At 41.1% G+C, this 26,058-nt stretch overlaps 1 protein-coding gene across 2 annotated transcripts in view; it reads right to left on the bottom strand.

The window, feature by feature from the left end:
- Positions 1-1,566: 1,566 nt before the first annotated feature.
- HGF (hepatocyte growth factor) overlaps positions 1,567-26,058 on the bottom strand; it is a 128,236-nt gene continuing 103,744 nt past the window's right edge. For both annotated transcript variants that reach the window (XM_040343450.1, XM_040343451.1), the window contains exons 14-18: positions 25,270-25,344; positions 18,986-19,129; positions 12,697-12,803; positions 4,312-4,457; positions 1,567-2,073 (exon numbers count right to left, since the gene is read on the bottom strand). In XM_040343450.1, coding sequence (XP_040199384.1) covers positions 1,903-2,073; positions 4,312-4,457; positions 12,697-12,803; positions 18,986-19,129; positions 25,270-25,344 — 643 coding nt within the window. In that variant the 3' untranslated portion in view covers positions 1,567-1,902. The remainder of the gene's footprint in view (positions 2,074-4,311; positions 4,458-12,696; positions 12,804-18,985; positions 19,130-25,269; positions 25,345-26,058) is intronic.

Below are 26,058 nucleotides of genomic sequence, written 5' to 3'. Positions count from 1 at the left end.
GGCAATTTATTTTCTTCAGTTCCTAAATATGTGGCACTCACATATATGTATATGTAGCACTAACTTTGTTTGCACACATGCCTACATACGTTACACTAAAAAATATTCTGAGCAGAAAGAGAATGGCAGTTATCCCATTGATAACGTTTACTGTACGATGCAATCTTTGCCATTATAAGTCTTTGTCCGAATGAACATGTCTTTGTATTACAACCAATTACCAAACAGAATATTAGTGACAGCATCAATGTATTAACTACAAAAATACTGTCTTATTCAAGCGCAAATGCAAAGAGCAACGGGGACATTCAGAAGCAGCCAATGGCAGCAAGCAAAACAGATTATAAACAAACCTGACATTTAATAATATTAAATCTGACTGGTTTCAAAAGGTTACTGCTAGTAATGAGCATACCACTGATTTTTTTTCCACCAGATATAGATTTTTTACCAGCCCAACTTGTGGTGAACTAGTGAAGGGGTTCTTTGGTCCTTGAATTTTTCCAATCAGAATAATGAAGGACTTGGACCCCTTTCACACTGAGCTGCCCAAAGCGTTGTCAGTAAAACGCTGCTATTTTACCGCCAACGCTATGGGCACACCGCTCCTTCACTGCTCCAAAGATGCAGCTAGCAGGACTTTTTTTACTGTCCTGCTAGCACAACGCTCCAGTGTAAAAGCCTTCAGGCTTTCACACTGGAGACAATGGAGCAGCTGTTTGAGGATGGATTACAGGCGCTATTTTTAACGCTATAGTGCCTGCAATGTGAAAGGTGAAAGTGTGAAAGGGGTCTTACTGATTATAATAATGATTTTATTTACAGACATAGAGGATTACTGAATTGAATTCCCTGGCCCATGTGGCACCACTGCCCTAATAAAAAAAATCGAAATAAAAGGTAATATCTAAAGCATATATAATGATATATATGATACAACTTCCTTATCTGGGCAGGATACAGTATAGTGCTTCCTTATAAGGCTGTGATGTCAGTGATGTCACATGAAATTAAATTTGGCCATTCATTCTCTGCAGTAGTGAGGGGTTGGGAACTTTTATCCCACCAAAGTGCACACACACATCCCATACATGGTGCCAGAAAACAAGCTTCTAATGGGTCTAAGAGATGTTTTTTGCCAGTTCACTAACAAATTTAATTATTTTCTGCCCACAGTTGCCATGATTCAGTGGTAATTCTATTTTGTGAGCGCTGGTCCACTTATGCCACCCCTAGTTAGTCTTTTTTGCATATAATTGCTACCATTTTTACAGATCTACTGATAAAAGCATGTGAATCCAGATCTGAATCAACAGTATATTCATTATTTGGAGGACTCTTATTAGTTGCCTTTGCAGGTTCTTGCTAAAAAGTGGCAAGTATAATTTAAAATTATGTAAACAAAGGTTTTAAGCATTCATGTGTGATTTTCAAAAATGGCATATGCTGCACTTGTTCTGAAAGTGAACTTTGAGAACCATGTTGGATTGTAATTCTGTTCTTGGCATTTTCTTGATCATATTAAAGTAATAGCTAAAATGTGATGTAAGACATGTCAAACTTAGCTTTAAAATTGTAGTCATGTTTATGGCGCTAGTTCAAGAGAATTAAATACAGGAATGGCACCTACTGTAACAATTTGGCTCATTAAATAAAATGAACCTTTAGAGCAGCAAAAGTCTGTGTAAATACATGTTATCCCTATTGTTCATAGAAAAAGTTGTTCAAGTATACTCAGGAATTAAATCACCACATTTTCCACATATCACAGTTCATCCAACATCAACTCGACAACAAGAAATTTGACAATAAATTAAATAGAAAAAAATAAAAAATAATTTGCAAACCTTGCTTATCAAGTTTAGGCAAATAATTACTGTAATAGTTCTAATTCTGTTATAATTATGGAGTTCTGTAGGTTAATATAATCTTGTGTATCCATTTTGCATAGTATGCCACTCTGACAAAAACAACCGGCCTGTTTTGAGAAGCACATCCACGTCCAGGTATAATCACTCCTTGTACTAGATCTGTTCTGTTTTCCACACAAACAAGAGGGCCACCATAATCCCGCTAATTAAATACAGAGAAAAAATGGTTATAAGTAGCAATGTAAACTATGCTTTGTCAAATATATGCATGACTATGCAATATGATAACATAAACAGTGCAAAAAAGTACAGTGACCCTGGTGGCTCGTCACTGTTCCAACTGGTCTAAATAAATGGATGGTAAAACAAAGTAATTAATTGATGCTTTTTGAAGCATGTTATATAATATAATTGTTCTGCCAGACAGTGTAATTGATGTGTAATTTTATGTACATGAAGTAGAACTTGCCTCCTTCAGGTGGCTCCCTAGCCTAACTCTCTTATATTGAATTGTATTGTTGCTGTATTGTCTTCCTTCATATCGTAAAGTGCTGCTGTTGGCGCTATATACATCCTGTATAATAATAATAATAATAATCAGTAGACTTCAGCTGCATAAGCTTAAGGCTGGGTAATAGGGCTGTGAAAATAAAAGATTAATTCCTCGATTAATCGTACTTTTTTTTGATCGATCAAAATTCTTTTGAATGGTACTAGTGGTGCAACGGATCGTAAATGATCCGTGATATGAATGGGTCACCATATGCGGATCGGCACAACACGTGATCTGCGGAGCTCCGATGCTGCTCGGCCATAGAAAAGGCCGGGACTTCAGTCTAGATCCCGGAGCGGCGGCCATCTTGGTCCACTCGGCAGCAGCCTATGTGAGCCTTGAGCGGCACGCTGACGTCATCACCCAGTCTCAACTGCGTGTGTTCAGCCGGCTTCTCTGATAAGACTAAGCAAGCACTAATCTTCCTATACAGTGGGGGAGATGTGGCCCATATTACAGTAGGAAGATGTCTGTGGATTACAGTGGGGAGATTTCTGTGAATATTACAGTGGGGGAGATTGTGGATATTACAGTTGGGAGATGTCTGTGGATTACACTGGGGAGATGTCTGTGGATATTACAGTGGGGAGATGTCTGTGGATATTACAGTGGGGGAGATGTCTGTGGATATTACAGTGGGGGAGATGTCTGTGGATATTACAGTGGGGGAGATTGTGGATAACACAGTGGGGGAGATGTCTGTGGATGTTACAGTGGGGGAGATTTGTGGATATTACAATGGGGGAGATGTCTGTGGATATTACAGTGGGGGAGATGTCTGTGGATATTACAGTGGGGAGATGTCTGTGGATATTACAGGGGGGGAGATTGTGGATATTACAATGGGGGAAATGTCTGTGGATATTACAGTGGGGGAGATGTCTGTGGATATTACAGTGGGGGAGATTGTGGATATTACAGTAGGGGAGATTGTGGATATTACAATGGGGGAGATGTCTGTGGATATTACAATGGGGGAGATGTCTGTGGATATTACAGTGGGGGAGATGTCTGTGGGCATTACAGTTGGGGAGATTGTGGATATTACAGTGGGGGTTATTGTGGATATTACAGTGGGGGTAATTGTGCATATTACAGTGAGGGAGATTGTGGATATTACAGTGGGGAGATGTCTGTGGATATTACAGTGGGGGAGATGTCTGTGGATATTAAAGTGGGGAGATGTCTGTGGATATTACAGTGGGGACTATATATGGTGGTGATCCAAAAAATGTATGTGCATTATAATTAAGCAAAATTAGTCGATTAATTGATTAAAAAAATCGATTAATCGAACACGAAAATTGTAATCAAGTAACAACCCTACTGGGTACACATGGGCCAAATATCAACTAATTCAACAGAATGGCCCGACATTTGGTAAGTGTATACAGCTGTCTTTTTAACAGAAGCCGATCTTATGACTGGCTTTTGTCAAATGAACATGCTGTGCTGGAAAACCAGCATCCGATCAGATCAGCGCCGGCAGCCAATCAGTGTGTTCTGGGGGGGGCAGTCCCCCTGTCAGAACACAAAAGGAACGGCAAGGAAGCTCACTCTACTAACATTGCGTGTGTGAGTATGGTGATCTTTCATTTGTTTTCATTCAGCTTTATGTGTGTACTCAACTAGAAGCAGTACCTTTAAGATTAGCTAAACATCTAGTGTAAAAAATACTAATAAGGACTAGGCTTGGAATTTAGGTGGAAATGTTCTGCTGTGAGATAGTTAACACACCATCTGTTCTTTGTGTATGAAAATGCTACATTTATTTCCACTTTATAAAACAAAAACATCTGCCTGTGGCAAATAGCTGTTTTCGTTAGCATCTAAAAATGATCAAGTACATTTGATTATTCCGAGATAATAATAATTTCTTTGTCTTACCTCACAGGGTGCAACATTGGCAGTCTCGTTCATGGCACAAATTTCAGACTCATTGACAGTAATCCTCCCCTTGTGATACTCATTGCATTTCTCATTTCCTACAATAACCATTTTCCCATGCTGAAGATCGCCGTCATAGTCGTTTGCTGGGAAATAAAATTTTATTAGTACATTCATTCAGAAAATAAAAATGTTTGCGTTACAATTCCTTGGTTCATTTTAATATTCAGTATTCATATTTAAATGTATACATTTTTCATCCAGAGAAAAGCAATTATTCACTGCAAGTCAGTCTGTAATTAGTATGTTGTAAATAGATCATGTTGACTTGATTCCCAAGATTATTGTTAGATATCAGTTTAGCGAAATAATGCTATTACATCTATTATACATGGACAGACAAATTGCATCCCTGCTGAATTTACTATGTGCCTGTGATGCATGCAGAAGTAGCGGGCAACAACCTATATACAAGGAATATACCAACAAGTGTGGTTTACTATGCATTATTCTGTATGTTTCAGCATCTCTAGTAAGCCATGGTGTTGTAAAAATGTGTTCATGGGTCTATTTAACCACTGTTTGTATTTTAAAATGTGCATGCCATGGAATAAAAGGGCATAAAGTGAAACAAATATTTTTTGCAAAAGTCTCAGTGAACCTGGAGTGTGTGTGTGTGAAGAGGAATGGGTTTGTGCATAAGCATATCTTTGTGTGCTTGTGAAGAAGTTCTGCCACCAGCTGTTGTATGAGATTCCATATGCTGGGGCTTCGAATTGGGATTGCATCAAATAAATACTTGTAATCTGTTTTTTTTTCTACTACTGTATAGTGTACAAGGTTTGCTGACATATCAATTAGCCTGGCAAGCATATTTAATTTTTTATTGATTCTGCCTGATTAGGTTTCTTTCTTTATTTTGATTTATTCATTTTAGGTCAGATGCTGATGTGGGTATGCACTTTACACATACTATCCATATGCATATTTTATGACCATACACATTGAACATCAAAGTACAATCAGCTAGAGATTGGGGACTGCGATTACTATATGCACATGTGTACTCACACATGCAAGCCTTCAGTGTAGGTGTAGTATAACTATTTATGTTCCTTTATTTTAGTAAATCAGGTCCAGTGTTTGGTTGAATAGATGAGATGTATCCAGGAAACCTAACAGTTTACTATAGTTCAATATTTTTCCAATTTACTGTATTTTCACGCATAATCTACACATGGTATGCGTAAGTATTTTTCCTTTTATTATAGATGTTGTCTGTTGCCACTACTTAAAAGAAAAGTAAGGCCTTTCTAAAAAAAAAACATACATCCTCACCTAGGTAGATGCAGCATTGATCAAATGCTGCATCTGTCCCCACTGCCTCTAAGACCGTGAACTGAATGATCAAAGACCGCTGAGAGATGATGACTGCCAAGCCTCGTACACACGACCGAAATTCTAGGCAAAAACCAGCAAGAAAGTTGCTGGGAGATATTTTTTTGCCGAGGAAACCGGTCGTGTGTACATTTTCGTTGAGGAAACTGTCGAGAAACTCGACGAGCCAAAAAGAGAGCAAGTTCTCTATTTCCTCGACGGGAATGGAGAAACTTGCCTTGTCGAGTTCCTCGACAGCCTAACAAGGAACTCGACGAGGAAAACTATGTGCTTCGCCCGTCGAGTTCCTCGGTCGTGTGTACGAGGCTTCAGTCACTTGTACTCTGCTTTGCCCCTTCAGCATGCACTGGAGCACCAGGCTTTGGAGGGTGTGGGAGGGGCTGGTTCAGGCTCTCAGCAGTGCACTAAGTGGCTGAGCCAGCTGCTGCTCTGGAATCTGGGTGTTTTTTTTAATTATTATTATTATTATACAGGATTTATATAGCGCCAACAGTTTGCGCAGCACTTTACAACACCAGGGAAGACAGTACAGTCACAATACAATTCAATACAGGAGGGATCAGGGGGCCCTGCTTACAGTCTAGAAGGGAGGGTCAAGTGAAACAAGGGGAAGTAGCAGTGGGGGAAGATCAGATGGACAAAATGAAAATACAGTTGTTAACATTACAATCAGCTAGAGATTGGGGACTGTGATTACTACTGTATATGCACATGTGTACTCACACATGCAAGCCTTCAGTGTAGGTGTACTATAACTATTTATGTTCCTTTATTTTAGTAAATCAGGTCCAGTGTTTGGTTGAATAGATGAGATGTATCCAGAGACCTAACAGTTTACTATAGTTCAATATTTTTCCAGTTTACTGTATTTTCACGCATAATCTACACATGGTATGCTTAAGTATTTTTCCTTTTATTATAGATGTTGTCTGTTGCCACTACTTAAAAGAAAAGTAAGGCCTTTCTAAAAAAAAAAACATACACATCCTTACCTAGGTAGATGCGGCATTGATCAAATGCTGCATCTGTCCCCACTGCCTCTAAGACCGTGAACTGAATGATCAAAGACCGCTGAGAGATGATGACTGCCAAGCCTCGTACACACGACCGAAATTCTAGGCAAAAACCAGCAAGAAAGTTGCTGGGAGATATTTTTTTGCCGAGGAAACCGGTCGTGTGTACATTTCCGTCGAGGAAACTGTCGAAAAACTCGACGAGCCAAAAAGAGAGCAAGTTCTCTATTTCCTCGACGGGAATGGAGAAACTTGCCTTGTCGAGTTCCTCGACAGCCTAACAAGGAATTCGACGAGGAAAACGATGTGCTTCGCCCGTCGAGTTCCACGGTCGTGTGTACGAGGCTTCAGTCACTTGTACTCTGCTTTGCCCCTTCAGCATGCACTGGAGCACCAGGCTTTGGAGGGTGTGGGAGGGGCTGGTTCAGGATCTCAGCAGTGCACTAAGTGGCTGAGCCAGCTGCTGCTCTGGAATCTGGGTGTTTTTTTTATTATTATTATACAGGATTTATATAGCGCCAACAGTTTGCACAGCACTTTACAACACCAGGGAAGACAGTACAGTCACAATACAATTCAATACAGGAGGGATCAGGGGGCCCTGCTTACAGTCTAGAAGGGAGTGTCAAGTGAAACAAGGGGAAGTAGCAGTGGGGGATGATCAGATGGACAAAATGAAAATACAGTTGTTAACATTACATTCTGGATTCCTCCAGAGCCTGGATCAGCTCAGAAATAAGTGCACTCCTGTGACCCACATGAGAGGTAAGGCCAAAAGAGCTTTGGCCCTACTTCTCCTTTAAGAAGAAAGTAAAACTGTACTAATGAGGATTAAGCCCCACATAAACTGTATGAGGAGCCTGAGGTTAGTCACATACAAGAGATCATCATCAGTTTATCAAGGAAATAATGGTCAGATCAGGAATCGATTATACTGTATATCTGTGGGCTGCCCCCTGCTTGTGCATTCATAGATTTTCCAATTGATTATGATTGCTCCAAGATAAGGCTGGTGCTGGAGTGTAAAAATATCCACTGCCAGCCATGTACGGTTTATGTCACAACTGTTTAACAAATAAAATTGTGCATCTGCCACTCCTTCAAGCCACTATCTCATGTAAATGATTTGCCTAATCTTAGTAATACTGCAAGAAATTGCAATAAACCCCAAAAGGCACAAGACATTTTTACATAGTTGACTAAATTACCGGTATGCTGAACAAAGAGCAGTATCTTTCAGTAGCCTAGCAAGAACACCCAATAAAAAGTCAGCTTTACTTATTTTATTTACTTAGTGTCATGATTTTTGATTACCACACAGTTTTAGCTTTTTTGGTTCCATTATGGTATTCAAAGGTTGTGTAAACCCTATTGGTACAGAAATTCGGTGCTGTTCTTTGCCCTGTGCAGTCCGCAGTATTATTTCAAGCATTCTTACCTTCCTTGAATCAATAAGGCTGGCAACTCGGATGCTCTTGATGTAAAGTATTTTATTTGGTACATGGATACACGGGTACAGGCTATATGCTGATGCGTTTCAGCTATGAAGCCTTCATCAAAGCATTTGATGCTTTGATGAAGGCTTCATAGCCAAAACGCGTCAGTTTATATATATTCTGTACCCATGTATCTATGTAACAAATAAAGTACTTTTATTCAAGAGCATCCAAGTTGCCAGCCTTATTGATTAAAAAATTGCACCTGTGGGGCCTGAACGCCATGGCAGAGCACCGGATCACAATTTGTGGACTCTTATATTGGCACTGAAGCTGAGGTAACATTTTGTTTCATTCTTGCCTTCCTGCCAAGGTCACCTTAATGAACTAGAAACAACACCTTCCCCTATGTTATGGAGATGAAAAATGGGTAGGTGTTTTGTAGTACTAACATCTTCCTGTTCTAGGGTGGCGACACTGCTCTTCTTAGATACAGTGCAGTGTAGTGAGTGAGCATTGTCATCCTAGGACAGAAAGGGGTTAATTTACTAAAGGCAAATGTAAATTAATGGGGAAGCTCTGCTGACTTTCATCATCCAATCATCTGCAAGCAAACATGTTGTTGTTGTTTTTTTATATATATATATTGCTTGGCCCGGATTCAGATACAATTGTGTATCTATTGGCGGGCGTAACGTATGTCAGATATGTTACGCCGCTGTAAATTAGGGCACAAGTTCCGTATTCAGAAAGAACTTGCGCCCTAAGTTAAGGTGGCGTAGTGTATGTGGTCCGGTGTAAGCCCGCGGAATTCAAATTCTCCATGCAGTGGGCGTGTTGTATGGTAATGATGGCTGACCCCATGTAAATTACGTTTTTGGCTAACGGCGCATGCGCCGTCCGTGAAAGTATCCCAGTGCACATGCTCCAAATTAACCCGCAAAAAGCCAATGGTTTCGACGTGAACGTAAATTATGCTCAGCCCTATTCGCAAACGACTTACGCAAATGACGTAATCGACGAAAAATTTGACGCTGGCCCGACGTCCATACTTAACATAGGATACGCCTCATATAGCAGGGTTAATTTAAAAGCCTAACGTAAACGACGTAAAAAAATGCACCGCGGACGTACGTTTCTGAATCGGCGTATCTACCTAATTTGCATATTCATTGCGTAAATCTACGCAAGCGCCACCTAGCGGCCAGCGTAAATATGCAGCCTAAGATACGACAGTGTAAGAGACTTACGCCGGTCGGATCTTAGGGAAATCTATGCGTAACTGATTCTACGAATCAGGCGCAGAGATACGACCCCGCACACTCAGAGTTACGACGGCGTATGCGGAGATACGCTGTCGTAACTCCTATCTGAATCCAGGCCCATATGTTTGGGTATTCTTTTCAAAATTAAGCTTTACCTCATTTATTAAGCTTTGGAGAAACTCTACACGCAAAGTCTATTTTTCTATAGTAAATCAATCTAGCTAAAGATAAGGGAAAACAACTTAGATATAAAACTAAAGCAATCATCACATTGAAAAACTAGCAAACAGCAATGTATTAGCTTTTTTTTTGAGAGATACAGCATTGCGTTAGCTTTACAATATGCTCCCATGATAAATACACCGATTTTTATTTCTAGCATGCAACCTTCAAGTGATATAAACTTCACAAAAAAAAAATCTAAAACTTCCTAATTACATTTAATATCTATCTGTGCCCATTGTATTTAATAAAGATCCCTCTTCTAATAGAAAGAACCAAGTGATTCCTCCATTCCTAATGCTTCCCTTCTTCTGGTGGCAAGGATCTGTATGCTCATAGAGCCGCTGTAGTGATGCCATCATAGTTTGCATTCTCCCCATTTAGCCTTATATGTAGGCCATGTGTTGCTATACATGACTTACTTCCTAGGTCACCTTATAGATGTTAATTCAATCACTACAGCATGGCCTGAGAGGAGGGCAGAGATGAAGCACAGCATGTTGCATGTTATGTGTAGTCACCTTAGCTATTACATGCCCCCCTTCCAGACCATTTAGAGCACAGTGCACTGTCAGTCAGGCATGTGCTCCGCTCCCTATGGCAGATCAGATGCTTGATTGACAGCACACTCCACTCTGGCCTGGAAGGGAGAGCATGTAATGGCTAAAGTGATGTCATGTGACATATTGGCTTAGCTCTGCCCCTGCCCTCGCTGTGCCACAGTGATAATGGAAACCTTAATCATGTAACCCAAGGAACATTATTAAAAAAAAGGTCGAAAACACCATGATTTTTTAAACTATTTGAATATACTGTAGACATGTGGCTGTGCCCCAGCTATGCAAGGGGGGCAGATATCTGGGTTTAGAACCATTTTAATAAAAAAATGGGTATATCCTATATCATGGGTGCTCAACCTGTGACCCTTCAGCTGTTGCGGAACTAAGTCCTATGAGGCATTGCAAGATTAACAGTTACAAGCATGACTCCCAAAGGCAGAGGTATGATGGGACTTGTAGTTTTGCAACAGCTGGGGGGCCAAGGGTTGAACACCCATGCCCTATGTTAACCTTTGAGGCAGTGTTGATTTTGTCAACTAAAATATTTTCGTTGACTAAATTAATACTATTTTAGTAGACTAAATTATGAATAAAACTAAAACAATTGAGATTACTAAAATATGACTAAAACTAAAATGGCATTTTTGTCAAAAGACTATGACTAAAGCTAAATGTTTATTTGACATCAAAATCACCAGTGCACTACCACATAAGAATATGTATGGGGCATCTACTGAGCTGCTAAAAGAAAAAAAGGAAAAGGCTTTTCTTATTTTTTCTTAATATTTAATGTTGGTAATATATTCAGGTAATATGTGCAATGGCATTACAGCCAATAGAGTTTACATTTTTTTTTATTTTTTTTTATATTTTCAAGTTTTACTTCTATTTGTCAAAAAGCTATATATTTGTTTATGAAACTTGGTTTTATTTATAAAGACGTTATATATCGCAACAGCTAAATCTGTGTCTGTAGTGCATGTTCAAACCTTAATACCATAAATAATAACATGTTAGATTTTTACTCCAGGAGTATATAATGCGTTTGGTAATTCTAAAGAAATGCTTGAATAATGCATTAAAACTTAACTAAATCCATTAGATTTTAGATGAATAAAATGTACTGGAGATTTTAGTTGACTAACATGTACTGGAGATTTTAGTTGACTAAAAAGTACTGGGGATTTTAGTAGACTAAAATATGACTAAACAAACACAATTCAGATGACTAAAATACGACTAAAGCGAAAATGGCATTTTAGTCAAAAGACTAATAGCCAGATTCTGAGACGTTTACGCCGGCGTATCAGTAGATACGCCGTTGTAACTCTGAGGCCCCGTACACACGGCCGAGGAACTCGACGTGCCAAACACATCGAGTTCCTCGGCCAGTTCAGCCCTGAAGCCGCCGAGGAGCTCGGCGGGCCGAGAGCTCCCATAGAACAACGAGGAAATAGAGAACATGTTCTCTATTTCCTCGTCGAGCTCCTCGTCGGCTTCCTCGGCGAAATTGTACACACGGCCGGGTTTCTCGGCAGAATTCAGCCAGAAACTCGGTCGGAAGCTGAATTCTGCCAAGGAAACTGGTCGTGTGTACGGGGCCTGAATCTAAGCCGTCGTACATTTAAGTGTATTCTCAAATTGAGATACACTTAAATGTAGCTAAGATATGACGGCCTGCGCCGTCGTATCTTAGCTGTCTAGTTCCGCCGGCCGCTAGGGGCATGAACGCTGATTTACGCCTAGAATGCGTAAATCAGCGAGATACGCCTATTCACGAACGTACGCTTGCCCGTCGCAGTAAAGATACGCCGTTTAGGTAAGGCGTTTTTGGCGTAAAGTTAGTCGAACAAAAAGCTGGCCTAGCCAATGTTAAGTATGGACGTCGTTCCTGCGTCAAATTTTGAAAATGTTACGTCGTTTGCGTAAGTCGTCCGTGAATGGGGCTGGACATAATTTACGTTCACGTAAACCAATACGTCCTTGCGGCGTACTTTGGAGCAATGCACACTGGGATATGTCCACGGACGGCGCATGCGCCGTTCGTTAAAAACACGTCGGGTCACGAGTCATTAACATAAAACACGCCCCCCTGTTCCTCATTTGAATTAGGCGCGCTTAGGCCGGCCCATTTACGCTACGCCACCGTAACTTAGGAGGCAAGTGCTTTGTGAATACAGCACTTGCCTCTCTGACTTACGGCGGCGTAGCGTATATGCGATACGCTACGCCGGCTCAAAGTTAAGACAGTCTTTCTGAATCTGGCTATAAAACTAAATCAAAATTTGATGTCAAAATCAACAATGCTTGGATGCGCACGGGCCCTGATTGCAATTTCCCCATCTAATGGTTATATATTAAATATTTTATATATAATTTTATTATATATTTATTATATACTATTATATATTTTTTATGTGAATTCAACTTGATTTTAAAGAACATTATATAATTGTTATTCTTATTACAAAAAATAAATAAAGTATCTTACTTCCTGTATGTCCCCATCCATACACAGCACATTTTGTTTTTTCTGGAATTGTGCATCCGTAATATGGCAGTTTGATCTGTGCTACATATTCATTAAGCACTGCAGATCTATTGAAGAAAAATATAAATGTAATTACTCCCTTTTATATATGGATCAACAGAGCAGTAAAATAACTGATCTGAGTGAATAGAAAAAAATGCAACAGAAAAAATAATAATTTGACTATATTAATTGCAAAAAACAAAGCATAGTATTACAGCTGCATGTGTTTGCGCATTCATGTATCAATCACACATCACAAAAAGGACATTATGAATTAAGATTACCTAATAATTCTTCATATTCAATATTGCTTTCATTTTATTCAATATTGTAGATATATGTGAGACAAAAAGACGCTTGAAATACATTTTATAGGACAGTTCATTTCAAGTGCCATTCACCTGCCTAGTCAGACTTCCTCAGACACCAATAGGGAGAGATTGGCAGCTGGAGCTTAGCCATAAACTGAGGTCCAAACAGGACTGTAGATAGGGATGTCCAAAATTACCAAGTGCTAGCACCTAGCACCTAGCACCTAAAACACTTGCTTTGGATCTCTTATGCCATGTACACACGGTTGGAATTTCCAATAGAAAAAGTCAGACTGAATTTTTTCATCAGATATTCCGATCGTGTGTATGCCCCATCTGACTTTTTCCATCGGAAATTCCGACCAACTTAGAAAAAGACGGAATTCCGAGGGAGAAAAAAAACCTTCATGCTCGGAAACAATTCTATGCATGCTCGGAAGCATTGAACTTCATTTTTCTAGGCTTGTCGTAGTGTTGTACATCATCATGTTTTTGACGGTCGGAATTTGGTGTGTCCGTGTGTATGCAAGACAGCTTGAGTGGAATTCCGTCGGAAAAACCTGTCGGAGTTTATTTTGACGGAAAACGCGGTTGTGTGTATACGGCATCAATGCACTGCACTGCAGCCACCACTTCCGACACCTGTTAGACCTCAGAAACATAATGGGGTTGATTTATTAAAACTGGGGCGTGCAAAATCTGGTGCAGCTCTGCAAAGAAACCAATCAGCTTCCTGTTTTTTTGTCAACGTTTACGTGAACCCCATGCCATCTTTTTTTTTATTTTGTCGTGGCGTTCCCCTTAAAATTCCACTTAGGTCTGGTATGGATTTGGAGGGGAACCCCCAATTCAAAATTTAAAAAAACATGGTGTGGGGTCCCCCCAAAATCCATATTTGACCCTTATTCGAAGCATGCAGTCTGGCAGGCCAGGAAAGGGGGGATGAGCAAGCGCCCCCCCCCCATCTGAACCATACCAGGCCACACAGCCTCGACATGGAAGGGGTGCTTTGGGGCAGGGGGCCTCTCTTCACCACAGCCTTGGGCGGTGATTGTGGGGGTCTGTGGGAAGGGGGCTTATCAGAATCTGAAAGTAAGGGGGCCTCCAGTTCCCGGCACCCACCTATGTGAAAGAGTAGGGGTACATTGTGTTTTTGACAATTCCTTTATTAAAAACATAATAAAACAATGTAACTCGGTGTAGATCCATCATCAATCACGATGCCCGCCACCACCGCCGACCTGAAAAAACAAAAAAGCTACGCTCGCGCCTAAGGCTCCCGCTGTCTGCCTGCTCCACCGCCTGACAGTTCTTAAATTGGTAAGATATGATGTCATGGATGGATGCATGCTGGGTTAGTGACAACACAAGGGGGTGGTGCCACCAAGTGAAATTGCCGGGTGGCCTCACCCCTTAATGATTTAAGAACCATCAAGTGACAGGGGTAAAGCCCCCCTGTCCCAAAGCACCCCCTATGTTGAGAGCATGTGGCCTGGTATGGTTCAGGATGTGGGGGCGCTCGCTCATTCCCCCTCTTTTCTGACCTGCCAGTCTGCATGCTCATATAATGGTCTGGTCTGAATTTTGGGGGGACCCAAGCTGTCAGCGGGGCACACAGTTGACAGCTGATGAATCATTCGTTGTTAAGGATACAGTGGCTAGCGTGCTTTTTAACAACCAGCTATTTTTAAAGACACCGGTGGCCGCTGGCTCCAAAAGTTCACATCTGGACTGTATCTGAATTTGCAGCTGAACCACTGAACAGCTGCTTTGGAAATTTGCAGTGCAAACGGAGGGGAAATTTGCACCGGACATGTGTGAATGGAGCCTAAAGGATGAGTATAATTATTACTGATGCTATTATTTGAACCTATACAAGTCAGTCTGTGCTTTCTTCAGTCATCCAGTTGTGTGAACTAAATATTTTTTTTTTCAAATACTGCTGTGCACAAACAGATACAGTATTTAAAAAGAGCACATATTCATTTTGCTATTTGAAAAAATATATAACGTATAAGCTAACTTCTTCTATCTGAAGAACGATCATCACAATTGTTCTTGATCAATGTGTTATCCGTTTTCGGGTTCAACTATACTCTATCCTGTATAAAACAACATAATTAAAAAAATATACTTGTCCGAAAACAGTCACTCTTATGTTACTGTAGCTTGTAGGCTTTTTTAAATACATAGAGATTGTGCATTCATAATTATACATTGTTGTAACGTATTCAATATATGATGTGAAATACCTAACAATGTATAACACAAATACGGTACTTAAACATAATCTAACAATTCGCTTTTATAAAATTGTCTCTTCGCACATTTGTGTACTACTAACTACTTTATAGCCTTTTTTAATGTTTGAGTAATATGCTTTCTATGGGTAAGTCACATTCTTAAACAGCATACTAATCATCACTATTAAGGTACATCGTGAGTGGGGCTACATTTGTACATTTAAGAACAGCAGCTCACTGGGATGTCTTTTATGAAAAACATATGTTCTCTACACCTAGACATAATATGGCTGCATTTTAATGATCTGTCTCCAAGCTGTAACACTTAAAGAAAATAAATGGACTCTGCAAATAGTCCAACGATAGTTTCTAGGATCTAAATTTATACAAAGTGGGAACTACCACTCACAAATGAGCAATGGATTTCACATTTAATAACAACAATTTACATTTTTTTAACAGGACTGGACAAGGTATAGTATTATAAACTTGCAGCGTCTGGCTAAATAGCTATAGTACTAACTTTAGCTTCCAGTAGAAGAAATAACTACAGACCACCTTTATCTTAACCACTTGACCACTAGGCACGTAAACCCCCTTAATAACCAGACCAATTTTCAGCTTTCGGTGCTCTCACAATTTGAATGACAATTACTCAGTCATACAACACTGTACCCAAATGAAATTTTCGTCCTTTTTTTCACACAAATAGAGCTTTCCTTTGGTGGTATTTAATCACTGTTGGGTTTTTTATTTTTTGCGCTATAAAAGAAAAAAGACTGAAAATTCTGTAAAAAAAAATAATTTTTCTTTGTTTCTGTTATAAAATTTGGCAAATTTAGTATTTTTTCTTCATTCTTTTGCATAAATGTGAAAGATGAAGTTACGCCGAGTAAATAGATACCCAACATGTCACCCTTCAAAATTGCACACGCTCGTGGAATGGCGCCAAACTTCGCTACTTAAAAATCCCCATAGACGACGTTGCAGGGTATTGCGGAGTATTGTGGGGTATTGCGGAGTATTGTGGGGTATTGCGGAGTATTGTGGGGTATTGTGGAGTATTGCGGAGTATTGTGGGGTATTGCGGAGTATTGCGGGGTATTGCGGAGTATTGCGGGGTATTGCGGAGTATTGCGGGGTATTGCGGAGTATTGTGGGGTATTGTGGGGCATTGCAGAGTATTGCGGGGCATTGCGGAGTATTGCGGGGCATTGCGGAGTATTGCGGGGCATTGCGGAGTATTGCGGGCATTGCAGAGTATTTTGGGGTATTGCAGAGTATTTTGGGGTATTGCACAGTGTGGGGGCATTGCAGAGTGTGGGGGCATTGCAGAGTATTTTGGGGTATTGCACAGTGTTGGGGCATTGCATAGTGTGGGGGCATTGCAGAGTGTGGGGGCATTGCAGAGTATGGCTGGTACTGCAGAGTATTGCACAGGGAGGGATCGATGGCTGGATCTGTGACTGCATGTGTCACAGATCCAGCCCGCAGCAGCAGCAGCAGCTGCTGCTGCTTCCGCTCTCTCCCCTCTCCTCTCTCACACTGTACCGTTCGGTACAGAGAGGAGAGGGAGGAACCGGCGTCATCACATGACGCCGGTTTGTTTACTAGTGATCGCTCCGTCATTGGACGGAGCGATCACGTGGTAAACCGCCGCTATTAGCGGCGATTTACCGTGATCCGGGAGCGCGATTCTGGGAGGACGTACATTGACGCCCTCCCAGAGTTAAGCAACCGCCTTGTAGACGTATTTCGTCTATAGGGCGGTTGCTAACTGGTTAATGAACATCTAATGGTGCGCTCTCTGCTATTGCTAACTTAAAGCCCAACTCCAGTAGTTATCCCCCTCAGTTGTTGTCCAGGTCAGTGTGATAATGCATGCATGGACATGTGCATATGATGGCCTAAGCTCAGAGGAAGCCGGTTAAATGACACTGTAAATCATACAGTGTAAAAGAGGACCAGATACAAGAAAATGTCCCTGGAGAGAAGCACTGGAGTGTGAAGATGATGAGTAGTATTTTTTCTATTTGCCAGGCACAGGACAAACACTTAAAACACACATGGACCTTTTAAAATATAAAATGAAAACTTACTACAGAAACGGCAGTTACATGAGGCCCACGAGGCCCACCAGAGGGACACCATTGGCATGTCTTAGGCCTCGTACACACGACCGTTTACCTCAACAGAATCCATCAGGAAACTTGGTGGCAGAGCTTTTTTGCAGAGGAAAACGGTCGTGTGTATGTTTTTCGTCAAGAAAACTGTCACGGAACTCGAAGAGAAAAAAAGAGAACAAGTTCTCTTTTTCCTCGTCGGGAGTCTAAGTTTCATTTACGACGAGTTCCTCGGTCGTGTGTACGAGGCCTGAGGTCGAGGCCTGAGGTTCCTCGGTCGTGTGTACGAAGAGAAAAAAAGAGAACAAGTTCTCTTTTTCCTCGTCGGGAGTCTAAGTTTCATTTACGACGAGTTCCTCGGTCGTGTGTACGAGGCCTGAGGCCTCGTACACACGACCGAAGAACTCGGCGGCCAAACACATTGTTTTCCTCGTCGAGTTCTTGTTAGGCTTGTAGAGGAACTCGACAAGCCAATTTTCTCCATTCCCGTTGAGGAAAAAGAGAACATGCTCTCTTTTTGGATCGTCGAGTTCCTCAACAGTTTCCTCGCTGAAAAATGTACACACGACCGGTTTCCTCGGCAAAAAAAAGTCTCCCACCAAGTTTCTTGATGGATTCTGCTGAGGAAACCGGTCGTGTGTACGAGGCCTCAGTGTAACAGGTGTGAGGCATGTAAGATATTTAATGAAGCTAGTTAGGTTATGGGTTAGAATTGCTGCAACCCAACTAAGACAGCACACATGATTTGTGTTGGCCATGTGCCATGTGAAAAACACTGACTCAACAAGTTTTCTACATATATATTTTTAAATTGTTACCATTTCCTACTGCTCCTTTCTTTATACCAGGGGTGCCCAATCAGTGCCCAAGGGTCTGCAACCTCCTGCTCTGGGGTGGTGTGTTGGCAAGCTCAGATCGTGGGCTGACAGCCCGCCATCCCAGAGCATCAGTATTGGGGATGGAGCCGGCGGTACAGGAAGCATGTGGCTGTGAAGGGAAAAGAGCTGAATAAACCAATGCTTCCCCCATACTGCAGCTCCTATCCCAGGTGGATAGGTGGATCGATACAAAATGTACTCCACATAGGACAGCAACATTACTATAGCTGGCGCCCAGTGATGTTTACAGAAAGGGTAATTCCTGGACATCAGAAAATTAAGGATCATTAAATTAAAGGTCAGTTTATGAAAATTATATATGTATATATATATATATATATATATATATATATATATCAATGGGCATCTGTTCTGTGCTGGTTACTAGGTTGCTTTCAAATTGATCTGCAGGTGCAGCGCAGTGTACCTGCAGGTTACCTACACTGAGCCATAGACTGCTATTATTACCTGTGGGTTTGGTGCACTGAATATAGGAGTTTTGGTGCGCTTTCAGAAAGTGCACCACACCTGCAAGATATAATAGAAGTCTATGGCAAAGCACAGCTAAAACGCAGGAAAGCCGCAGGTGCACTACTTTGCACCCACAGTGTGTGTAAACTGCAGCACATTAGTGTAAAAACAGCATAGAAATAAAAGTGATGATTAATTATAAACATTTCCCCTTAACTCACCTGGAAAGTTTTAAAAGAACAAGGTTTGATCCCATTGGTCCATGAACTAGCTGTGAAATTTTGGAACTTTGTCTATGGTCCTGTGTTCTCCTATAGATGTTGTGGACTCCCAGCCATGCTTCATATTCACTAAGGTCAACATTTCTATAGAGAAATAACATTTATTTATTTCTATAATGATACTTTAGATCTGTGTTGTCAGTCACTAGCAGCCGATAAGAGTTCAGCTATTTTGTAATAATGTAGACAATTATAGAATATTTAGCGATTTGAACAATACCTCTTTATTATTTTCCTCCAATTGTATATATAATTATAATGAAACTCATTTAATATAGTTGTATAAAACAAAAGAATAAGGTGAGAGTAATATGTAGACTTCATTTGGAAACTTCCTTATGAAACATTAGCTGGCTGCCTGTAATGCTATTTTATTGGCTTCATTACCTTCACTGAGCTGGAAAAAGTACACAAATATGGAGTTCTTATTTTAGAAGCTGCATACTTTCCTCAGTCTGTGACTTATAAATAGGGATGAGCTTCGAGTTCGAGTCGAACTCATGTTCGACTTGAACATTGCCTGTTCGCCTGTTCGGCGAACAACGAACAATTAGGGGTGTTCACGGCAAATTCGAAAAGCCGTGGAACACCCTGTTAAAGTCTATGGGAGAAATCTAAAGTGTTAATTTTAAAGGCTAATATGCAATTTATTGTCCTAAAAAGTGTTTGGTGACCTGGGTCCTGTCCCAGGAAACATGTATCAATGCAAAAAAAAGTTTTAAAAACGGACGTTTTTTCAGGAGCAGTGAATTTAATAATGCTAAAAGTGAAACAATAAAAGTGTAATATTACTTTAAATTTCGTACCTAGGGGGGGTGTAAAGTCAGCATGTGAAAAAGCGCATGTTTCCCGTACATAGAACTGTCCCTGCACAAAGTGTCATTTCTGAAAGAAAAAAAGGCATTTAAAACAGGCTTTGCGGCTCTAATCAATTGTCGGCTCTGGCAATTCAGAGAGGATTCATTCATAAAAAATAAAAATAAAAAAGCTGGGGGTCCCCCCAAATTCCATTAACAGGCCCTTCAGTTCTGATATGGATATTAAGGGGAACCCCGCCGTCAATTTAAAAAAAAATGACGTGGGGTTCCTCCCAAATATCCATACCAGACCCTTCAGGTCTGGTGTGGATTTTAAGGGGAACTCCACCCCAAATTTAAAAAAAAATGACGTGGAGTTCCCCCAAAAATCCACACCAGACCCTTATCCGAGCACGTTAACCTGGCCGGCCGCAGAAAAGAGGGGGGGACAGAGTGCGGCCACCCCCTCTCCTGAACCACACCAGGTCACATGCCCTCAACATGGGGAGGATGTCCCCATGTTGATGGGGACAAGGGCCTCATCCCCACAACCCTTGCCCGGTGGTTGTGGGGGTCTGCGGGCGGGGGGCTTATCAGAATCTGAAAGACCCTTTTAACAAAGGGGACCCCCAGATCCTGCCCCCCCCCTATGTGAATTGGTAATGGGGTACACTGTACCTCTAACATTTCATGAAGAAAGTGTAAATAGTTAAAAAAAAACACACAGACACCGTAGAAAAAAATCCTTTATTAATAAAAAAATAAATAAAAATCCAGCAATGTGAATCCACTCTCGGCCCGGCTCCCCGCTCCAACGTGGTCTTCTATCCAGCGACAGATGATCTCTCCAGCGACGGGTGATCAGCGGCCCGGTCCAGCGATGAGAAGATCCATCCATCCAGAGCGCAGCAGGCAGCTCCTCTCTCCGCTGGACACAGCCGAGCGGAATGACGCGCTGGAGCTGTGACATTTCTTATATAGGGGAAGCAGCCACCCGTCACGTGACCCCGCCCCCTCTGACGCACCCTCGTACGTCACTGGGAAAGCCCGGTATTTCCCGGTCTTTCCTAGTGACGTACGAGGGTGTGTCAGAGGGGGCGGGGTCACGTGACGGGTGGCCGCTTCCCCATATAAGAAATGTCACAGCTCCAGCGCGTCATTCCGCTGGGCTGTGTCCAGCGGAGAGAGGAGCTCGCCTGCTGCGCTCTGGACGGATGGATCTTCTCATCGCTGGACCGGACCGCTGATCACCCGTCGCTGGAGAGATCATCCGTCGATGGATAGAAGACCACGTTGGAGCGGGGGGCCGGGCCGAGAGTGGATTCACATCGCTGGATTTTTTTTTTTTATTAATAAAGGATTTTATTAATAAGACCCCCACAACCACCGGGCAAGGGTTGTGGGGATGAGGCCCTTGTCCCCATCAACATGGGGACATCCTCCCCATGTTGAGGGCATGTAGCCTGGTGTGGTTCAGGAGAGGGGGGGCCGCACTCTGTCCCCCCCTCTTTTCTGCGGCCGGCCATGTTAACGTGCTCGGATAAGGGTCTGGTGTGGATTTTTGGGGGAACTCCACGCCATTTTTTTTTACATTTGGGGTGGAGTTCCCCTTAAAATCCACACCAGACCTGAAGGGTCTGGTATGGATATTTGGGGGGAACCCCACGTCATTTTTTTATTTAAATTGACGGCGGGGTTCCCCTTAATATCCATATTAGGCCTGAAGGGCCTGTTAATGGAATTTGGGGGGACCCCCAGCTTTTTTATTTTTATTTTTTATGAATGAATCATCTCTGTAATTGCCAGAGCCGACAATTCATTAGAGCCGCAAAGTCGGTTTTAAATGCCTTTTTTTCTTTCAGAAATGACACTTTGTGCAGGGACAGTTCTATGTACGGGAAACATGCGCTTTTTCACATGCTGAATTTACACCCCCCCAGGTACAAAATTTAAAGTAATATTTCACTATTATTGTTTCACTTTAAGCATTATTAAATTCACTGCTCCTGAAAAAACTGCCGTTTTTAAAACTTTTTTTGCATTGATACATGTTTCCTGGGACAGGACCCAGGTCCCCAAACACTTTTTAGGACAATAACTTGCATATTAGCCTTTAAAATTAACACTTTAGATTTCAAATGTTCGAGTCCCATAGACTTTAACGGGGTTCTAAAGTTCACACGAACATTTGGTGTGTTCGCAAGTTCTGATGCGAACATAACAGGGGGGTGTTCGGCTCATCCTTACTTATAAAGTATTGAAGCCAGAAAAAGCCAGGCAGCAAACATTTTCAGAAGCATCTAAGAAATATCAAAATCCACATTTAAGTAAAGGTTACAATACCACCTTGTAAATAATGCATTTCATAAATCCATTAAATGTACACAACACATTTGCTATTCTGAAGCTTTTTTGCTACTGCCCCATATGTAAAAGTCCTTCATAAATGCAAGTGTCTGTCTATATAGAGACAAACATCAAAAGGGGGCATTTAGCACACATTTGTACTTCTGTGTTTGTCAAGGGTGGCCTTGTGCCATTCTGATTAAAGTGTCACATGCAACATTCAAGCCATTGTTAACATTGATCTACATGACTTCCTCTGCCTGCCCCATGCTTCAATAGAGAACTGTAGAAATCAGTAGTGTTGATTACTTAAGGTAGATACAATGGGAAGAGGGGAGACCAAAATGAACCACATCCCATATATAAAGTATACAAATTGAAGAAATAGAACTGTGGGACTTTTCAGGTGCCAAATAAATTATAAAAACAATTAGCTTTATTGTAAAAAAAAAAATAAAAAAATGAAAAGTCCCACAGTTTTTATTTTTTTCTACTTAATGTTTCACTTAATAAAGTGAATGTTTAAAAGTAAAGGGAACAATTGTTCATTGAGCAGAGAAGCTGTTTTTTTCTTTAATCAGCCAATCATGTTTTGGCAAAATTCTTGTTTTCTTAAATATCTTCACACATAATTGGACATTCAAAGTAAACAAACGTTCACCTTATATACTGAAATTCACTTTGTGATGTAAAAACATTTATGTTAGTTCAGTAAATCAACTTCACTGTGCTAGTGAGGACAGTTTCTCTCTCCTGCATCTTGTATTCATGCTTTGTTAAGCTCTGGATTAGTCTCTGTTGCTGAATGTAATGCCTAAAGGGTAATTAGGATCAGGAAAACTGCCCATATGTATTGATATTAGCATCCATCATACAGAACTTCTTCAGACACTGGCTGATTTACTAAAGGATAATACAATTATCTAAATTACCACTAAATTACTAAAGGACAATAAAATGTGTGAACATAAACTTCAATTATCCAATCATGTGAAAAGAAAATCCTTGTTTACTTATTTTTTCTGCACATGATTGGATAATTGAAGTAAAGTTGATATTCACACAATTTATAGTGTGAACATTCTCAATTCATTTGGTAAATCAGCCTTTGTGCAGAGAAATGCAGAAGCATTTAGATGTCCTTAAAGTAGAGTTCCAGCATGTCATTTTTTTTTTAAAGTCAACAGCAACAAATACTGTCGCTGCTAACTTTTAATATAAGGACACCTGTCCAGGGATCCAATGATGTCAGTACCCCAGGCCGATTCGTCCATTGGCTTCAGGTGAAGGCGCTGGTATTGCAAGTAATGCCGTGTACACACAATAGTTTTTTCCAATCAAAAAAGTAAGATGGACTTTTTTCATCGGAAAAAACGATCGTGTGTGGGCCCCATTGGACTTTTTTCCATCAGTGTAAAAAAATAGAACATGTTTTACATTTTTCTGATGGGAAAAAAAACGATAGGAAATTCTGATCGTCTGTGTGGAATTCCATCGGAGAAAAATCCACGCATGCTCAGAATCAAGTCAACGCATGCTCGGAAGCATTGAACTTCATTTTTCTCGGCTCATCGTAGTGTTTTACGTCACTGAGGTTTGAATGGTTGGAATTTAGTCTGATAGTGTATAGGCAAGACTGATGAAAGTCAGCTTCATCCGAATTCCGACAAAAAATTCCATTGCATTTTATTCCATCGGAAATCCGATCACGTGTACGCGGCATAAGGGAAACCGGCAGTGAAGCCTTCAGGCTACACAGCTGGTTTCCTACTGCACATGCACGAGATAGGCCTCGTACACACGATCGTTTTCCTCGACAAAATCCTTTAAGAAACTTGGCGGCAGAGCTTTTTTGCCGAGGAAAACGGTTGTGTGTATGTTTCTCTTTTTTCTCGTCGGGAGTCTCAATTTCCTCGTCGTATTTCTCGCCGGGCTGGTTAACGACGAGAAACACGTTCGTGTGTACATTTAGAAACCCGCGCATGCTCAGAATAAAGTATGAGACGGGAGCTCACCTTCAGTAAAAGTAGCGTTCGTAATGGAGATAGCACATTCACACTGAAAAGCGTGAATCATCTCTCACCAAACTTTTACTTAACATGCAGTAACATGAGATTAGTAAAAGCAGCCCCATGGGTGGCGCCAGTGGAATCAAACTTCCCCTTTATAGTGCTGTCGTACGTGTTGTACGTCACCGCGTTTGAGCAACGACGAGATTTTGTCTTGACAGTGTGTACGCAAAGAAAGCTTGACAAGATTCTCGATAAGCCTGACAAGGAACTCGTCGAGGAAAACGATGTTTCTTTTACGACAAGTTTCTCGTTGGTGTGTACGAGGCCTCACACTGTGCTTTCTGAGTGGTCCTGTCATCTTCTGGGATACACACAGGTCCCGGAAGTCAGTGGGGGGAGGAGGAGGGGCCGGATATGACGCAGATCGCTGTGCAGCGATCTTACCAGGAAATGGGAGCGGGTACCCCCCCAAAAAAGGTGCCAAATGTGGCAGTGGAGGGGGGAGGGTGCGAACAAGCAGTGCTTCCCCTTTTGGGTGGAGCTCCACTATAAGCACATTGTTGAATACAGGAGTGCAATTGAAAAGTAAACATACCACTCATATTTATAACACATTTGAAGTGTTTGTTTGTTTTTTTGTGGCGTGGGGGCAATTACCTATTTTTTTGACAGGTACCTTGCCTAGACAAGAATAATGTCCACTTGGGATGCCTCTTTCCCCCACCCTCACGTGAGACATGTCATATGTCCAAGGAGGCTTGAGGAACAGTCTCACATTGTTACTGTGGATGCAAAGTGGGAAGCTGGTTGTGAGACATCAGGAAGTCACAGGTACCATAGCTCCCAAATCCAATATGGTGTTACAGTAGAAAAGAAGCCCAACACTGGACAGCAGACTAGACTGCAGGGAGGATGGTGCTGGACTTCATAGGCTGGTAAGGGTTTGTTTCTTAAAAGCAGCTAAAGTAGTTGTAGCTACTGACTTTACATTTTTAAACAAGGTTGAAGTTCCATCTTTAATGAAAACAATATAATACAATGATAAATAGTAATTTTGTAAAGCACTAACCCAGAAAGAAAACACTGACTTGCTGTTAAAACCCACTTCTCGTTTACAAGAGATCCTCCACATTTATGTTTGTCCCTGCAAAACAAAATGCATGAGATGATGAAAACATAGAACGTAAAAAAATATTAGACCATTTTTTTTTTTTACCAAAGAAGGGAGTCTGCTTGCCTGCTCTAGAGTTTATATCTGACATGTAAAAATATGGGAGTGTAGGGGAGGTTATCATTTATGTGACATGTCATGGATGCTATCCAAGAATGTAAATGTTATGTGAGCACAAAAGCATTTTGTTTCAATTCACCTCTGGCTAACATGAGATTTGTTACTCTTACTCCAGTACTAGAATCCAAAAGGGCAGCAATTAAAGGAAAGGGGTTAGCTTTACACAGTTAATCCAAATCACACAGATGTTTAAAACTTCAGAGAGCCTGACTGGATAAATCCCAGACTAATTTATGGCTGATCTTTATTGCAAGGGAAAGACAGCAGGATAACATAAATGCTTGTTTGTTTTTTCTTGCTTCTTTTCATTTTTTTTTGTTTTGTTTTGTTTTGTTTCCTGTAGGTCTGTTTTTGACAGGGGATCAAACATCTGGTTAAACTAAGCAAATCTGATTCACTTATGCCCTGTTCTAATCTTTAATAGCTCAAAGCAAACTATGTATTAGTCAGTGGGCTCACTTGCCAAGATTCTGGAAACGCAGCCACTGCCTACAGATATAGCCAACATTATTGCAACGACTGGTATATATTTGTTTAATATTCTCAGAGGCGGGCGAAGACTGCAAG

This window comes from Rana temporaria, chromosome 3, assembly GCF_905171775.1.
Source record: "Rana temporaria chromosome 3, aRanTem1.1, whole genome shotgun sequence".
Lineage (NCBI taxonomy): Eukaryota > Metazoa > Chordata > Amphibia > Anura > Ranidae > Rana > Rana temporaria.
This window is presented reverse-complemented; position numbering and strand designations above follow the sequence as displayed.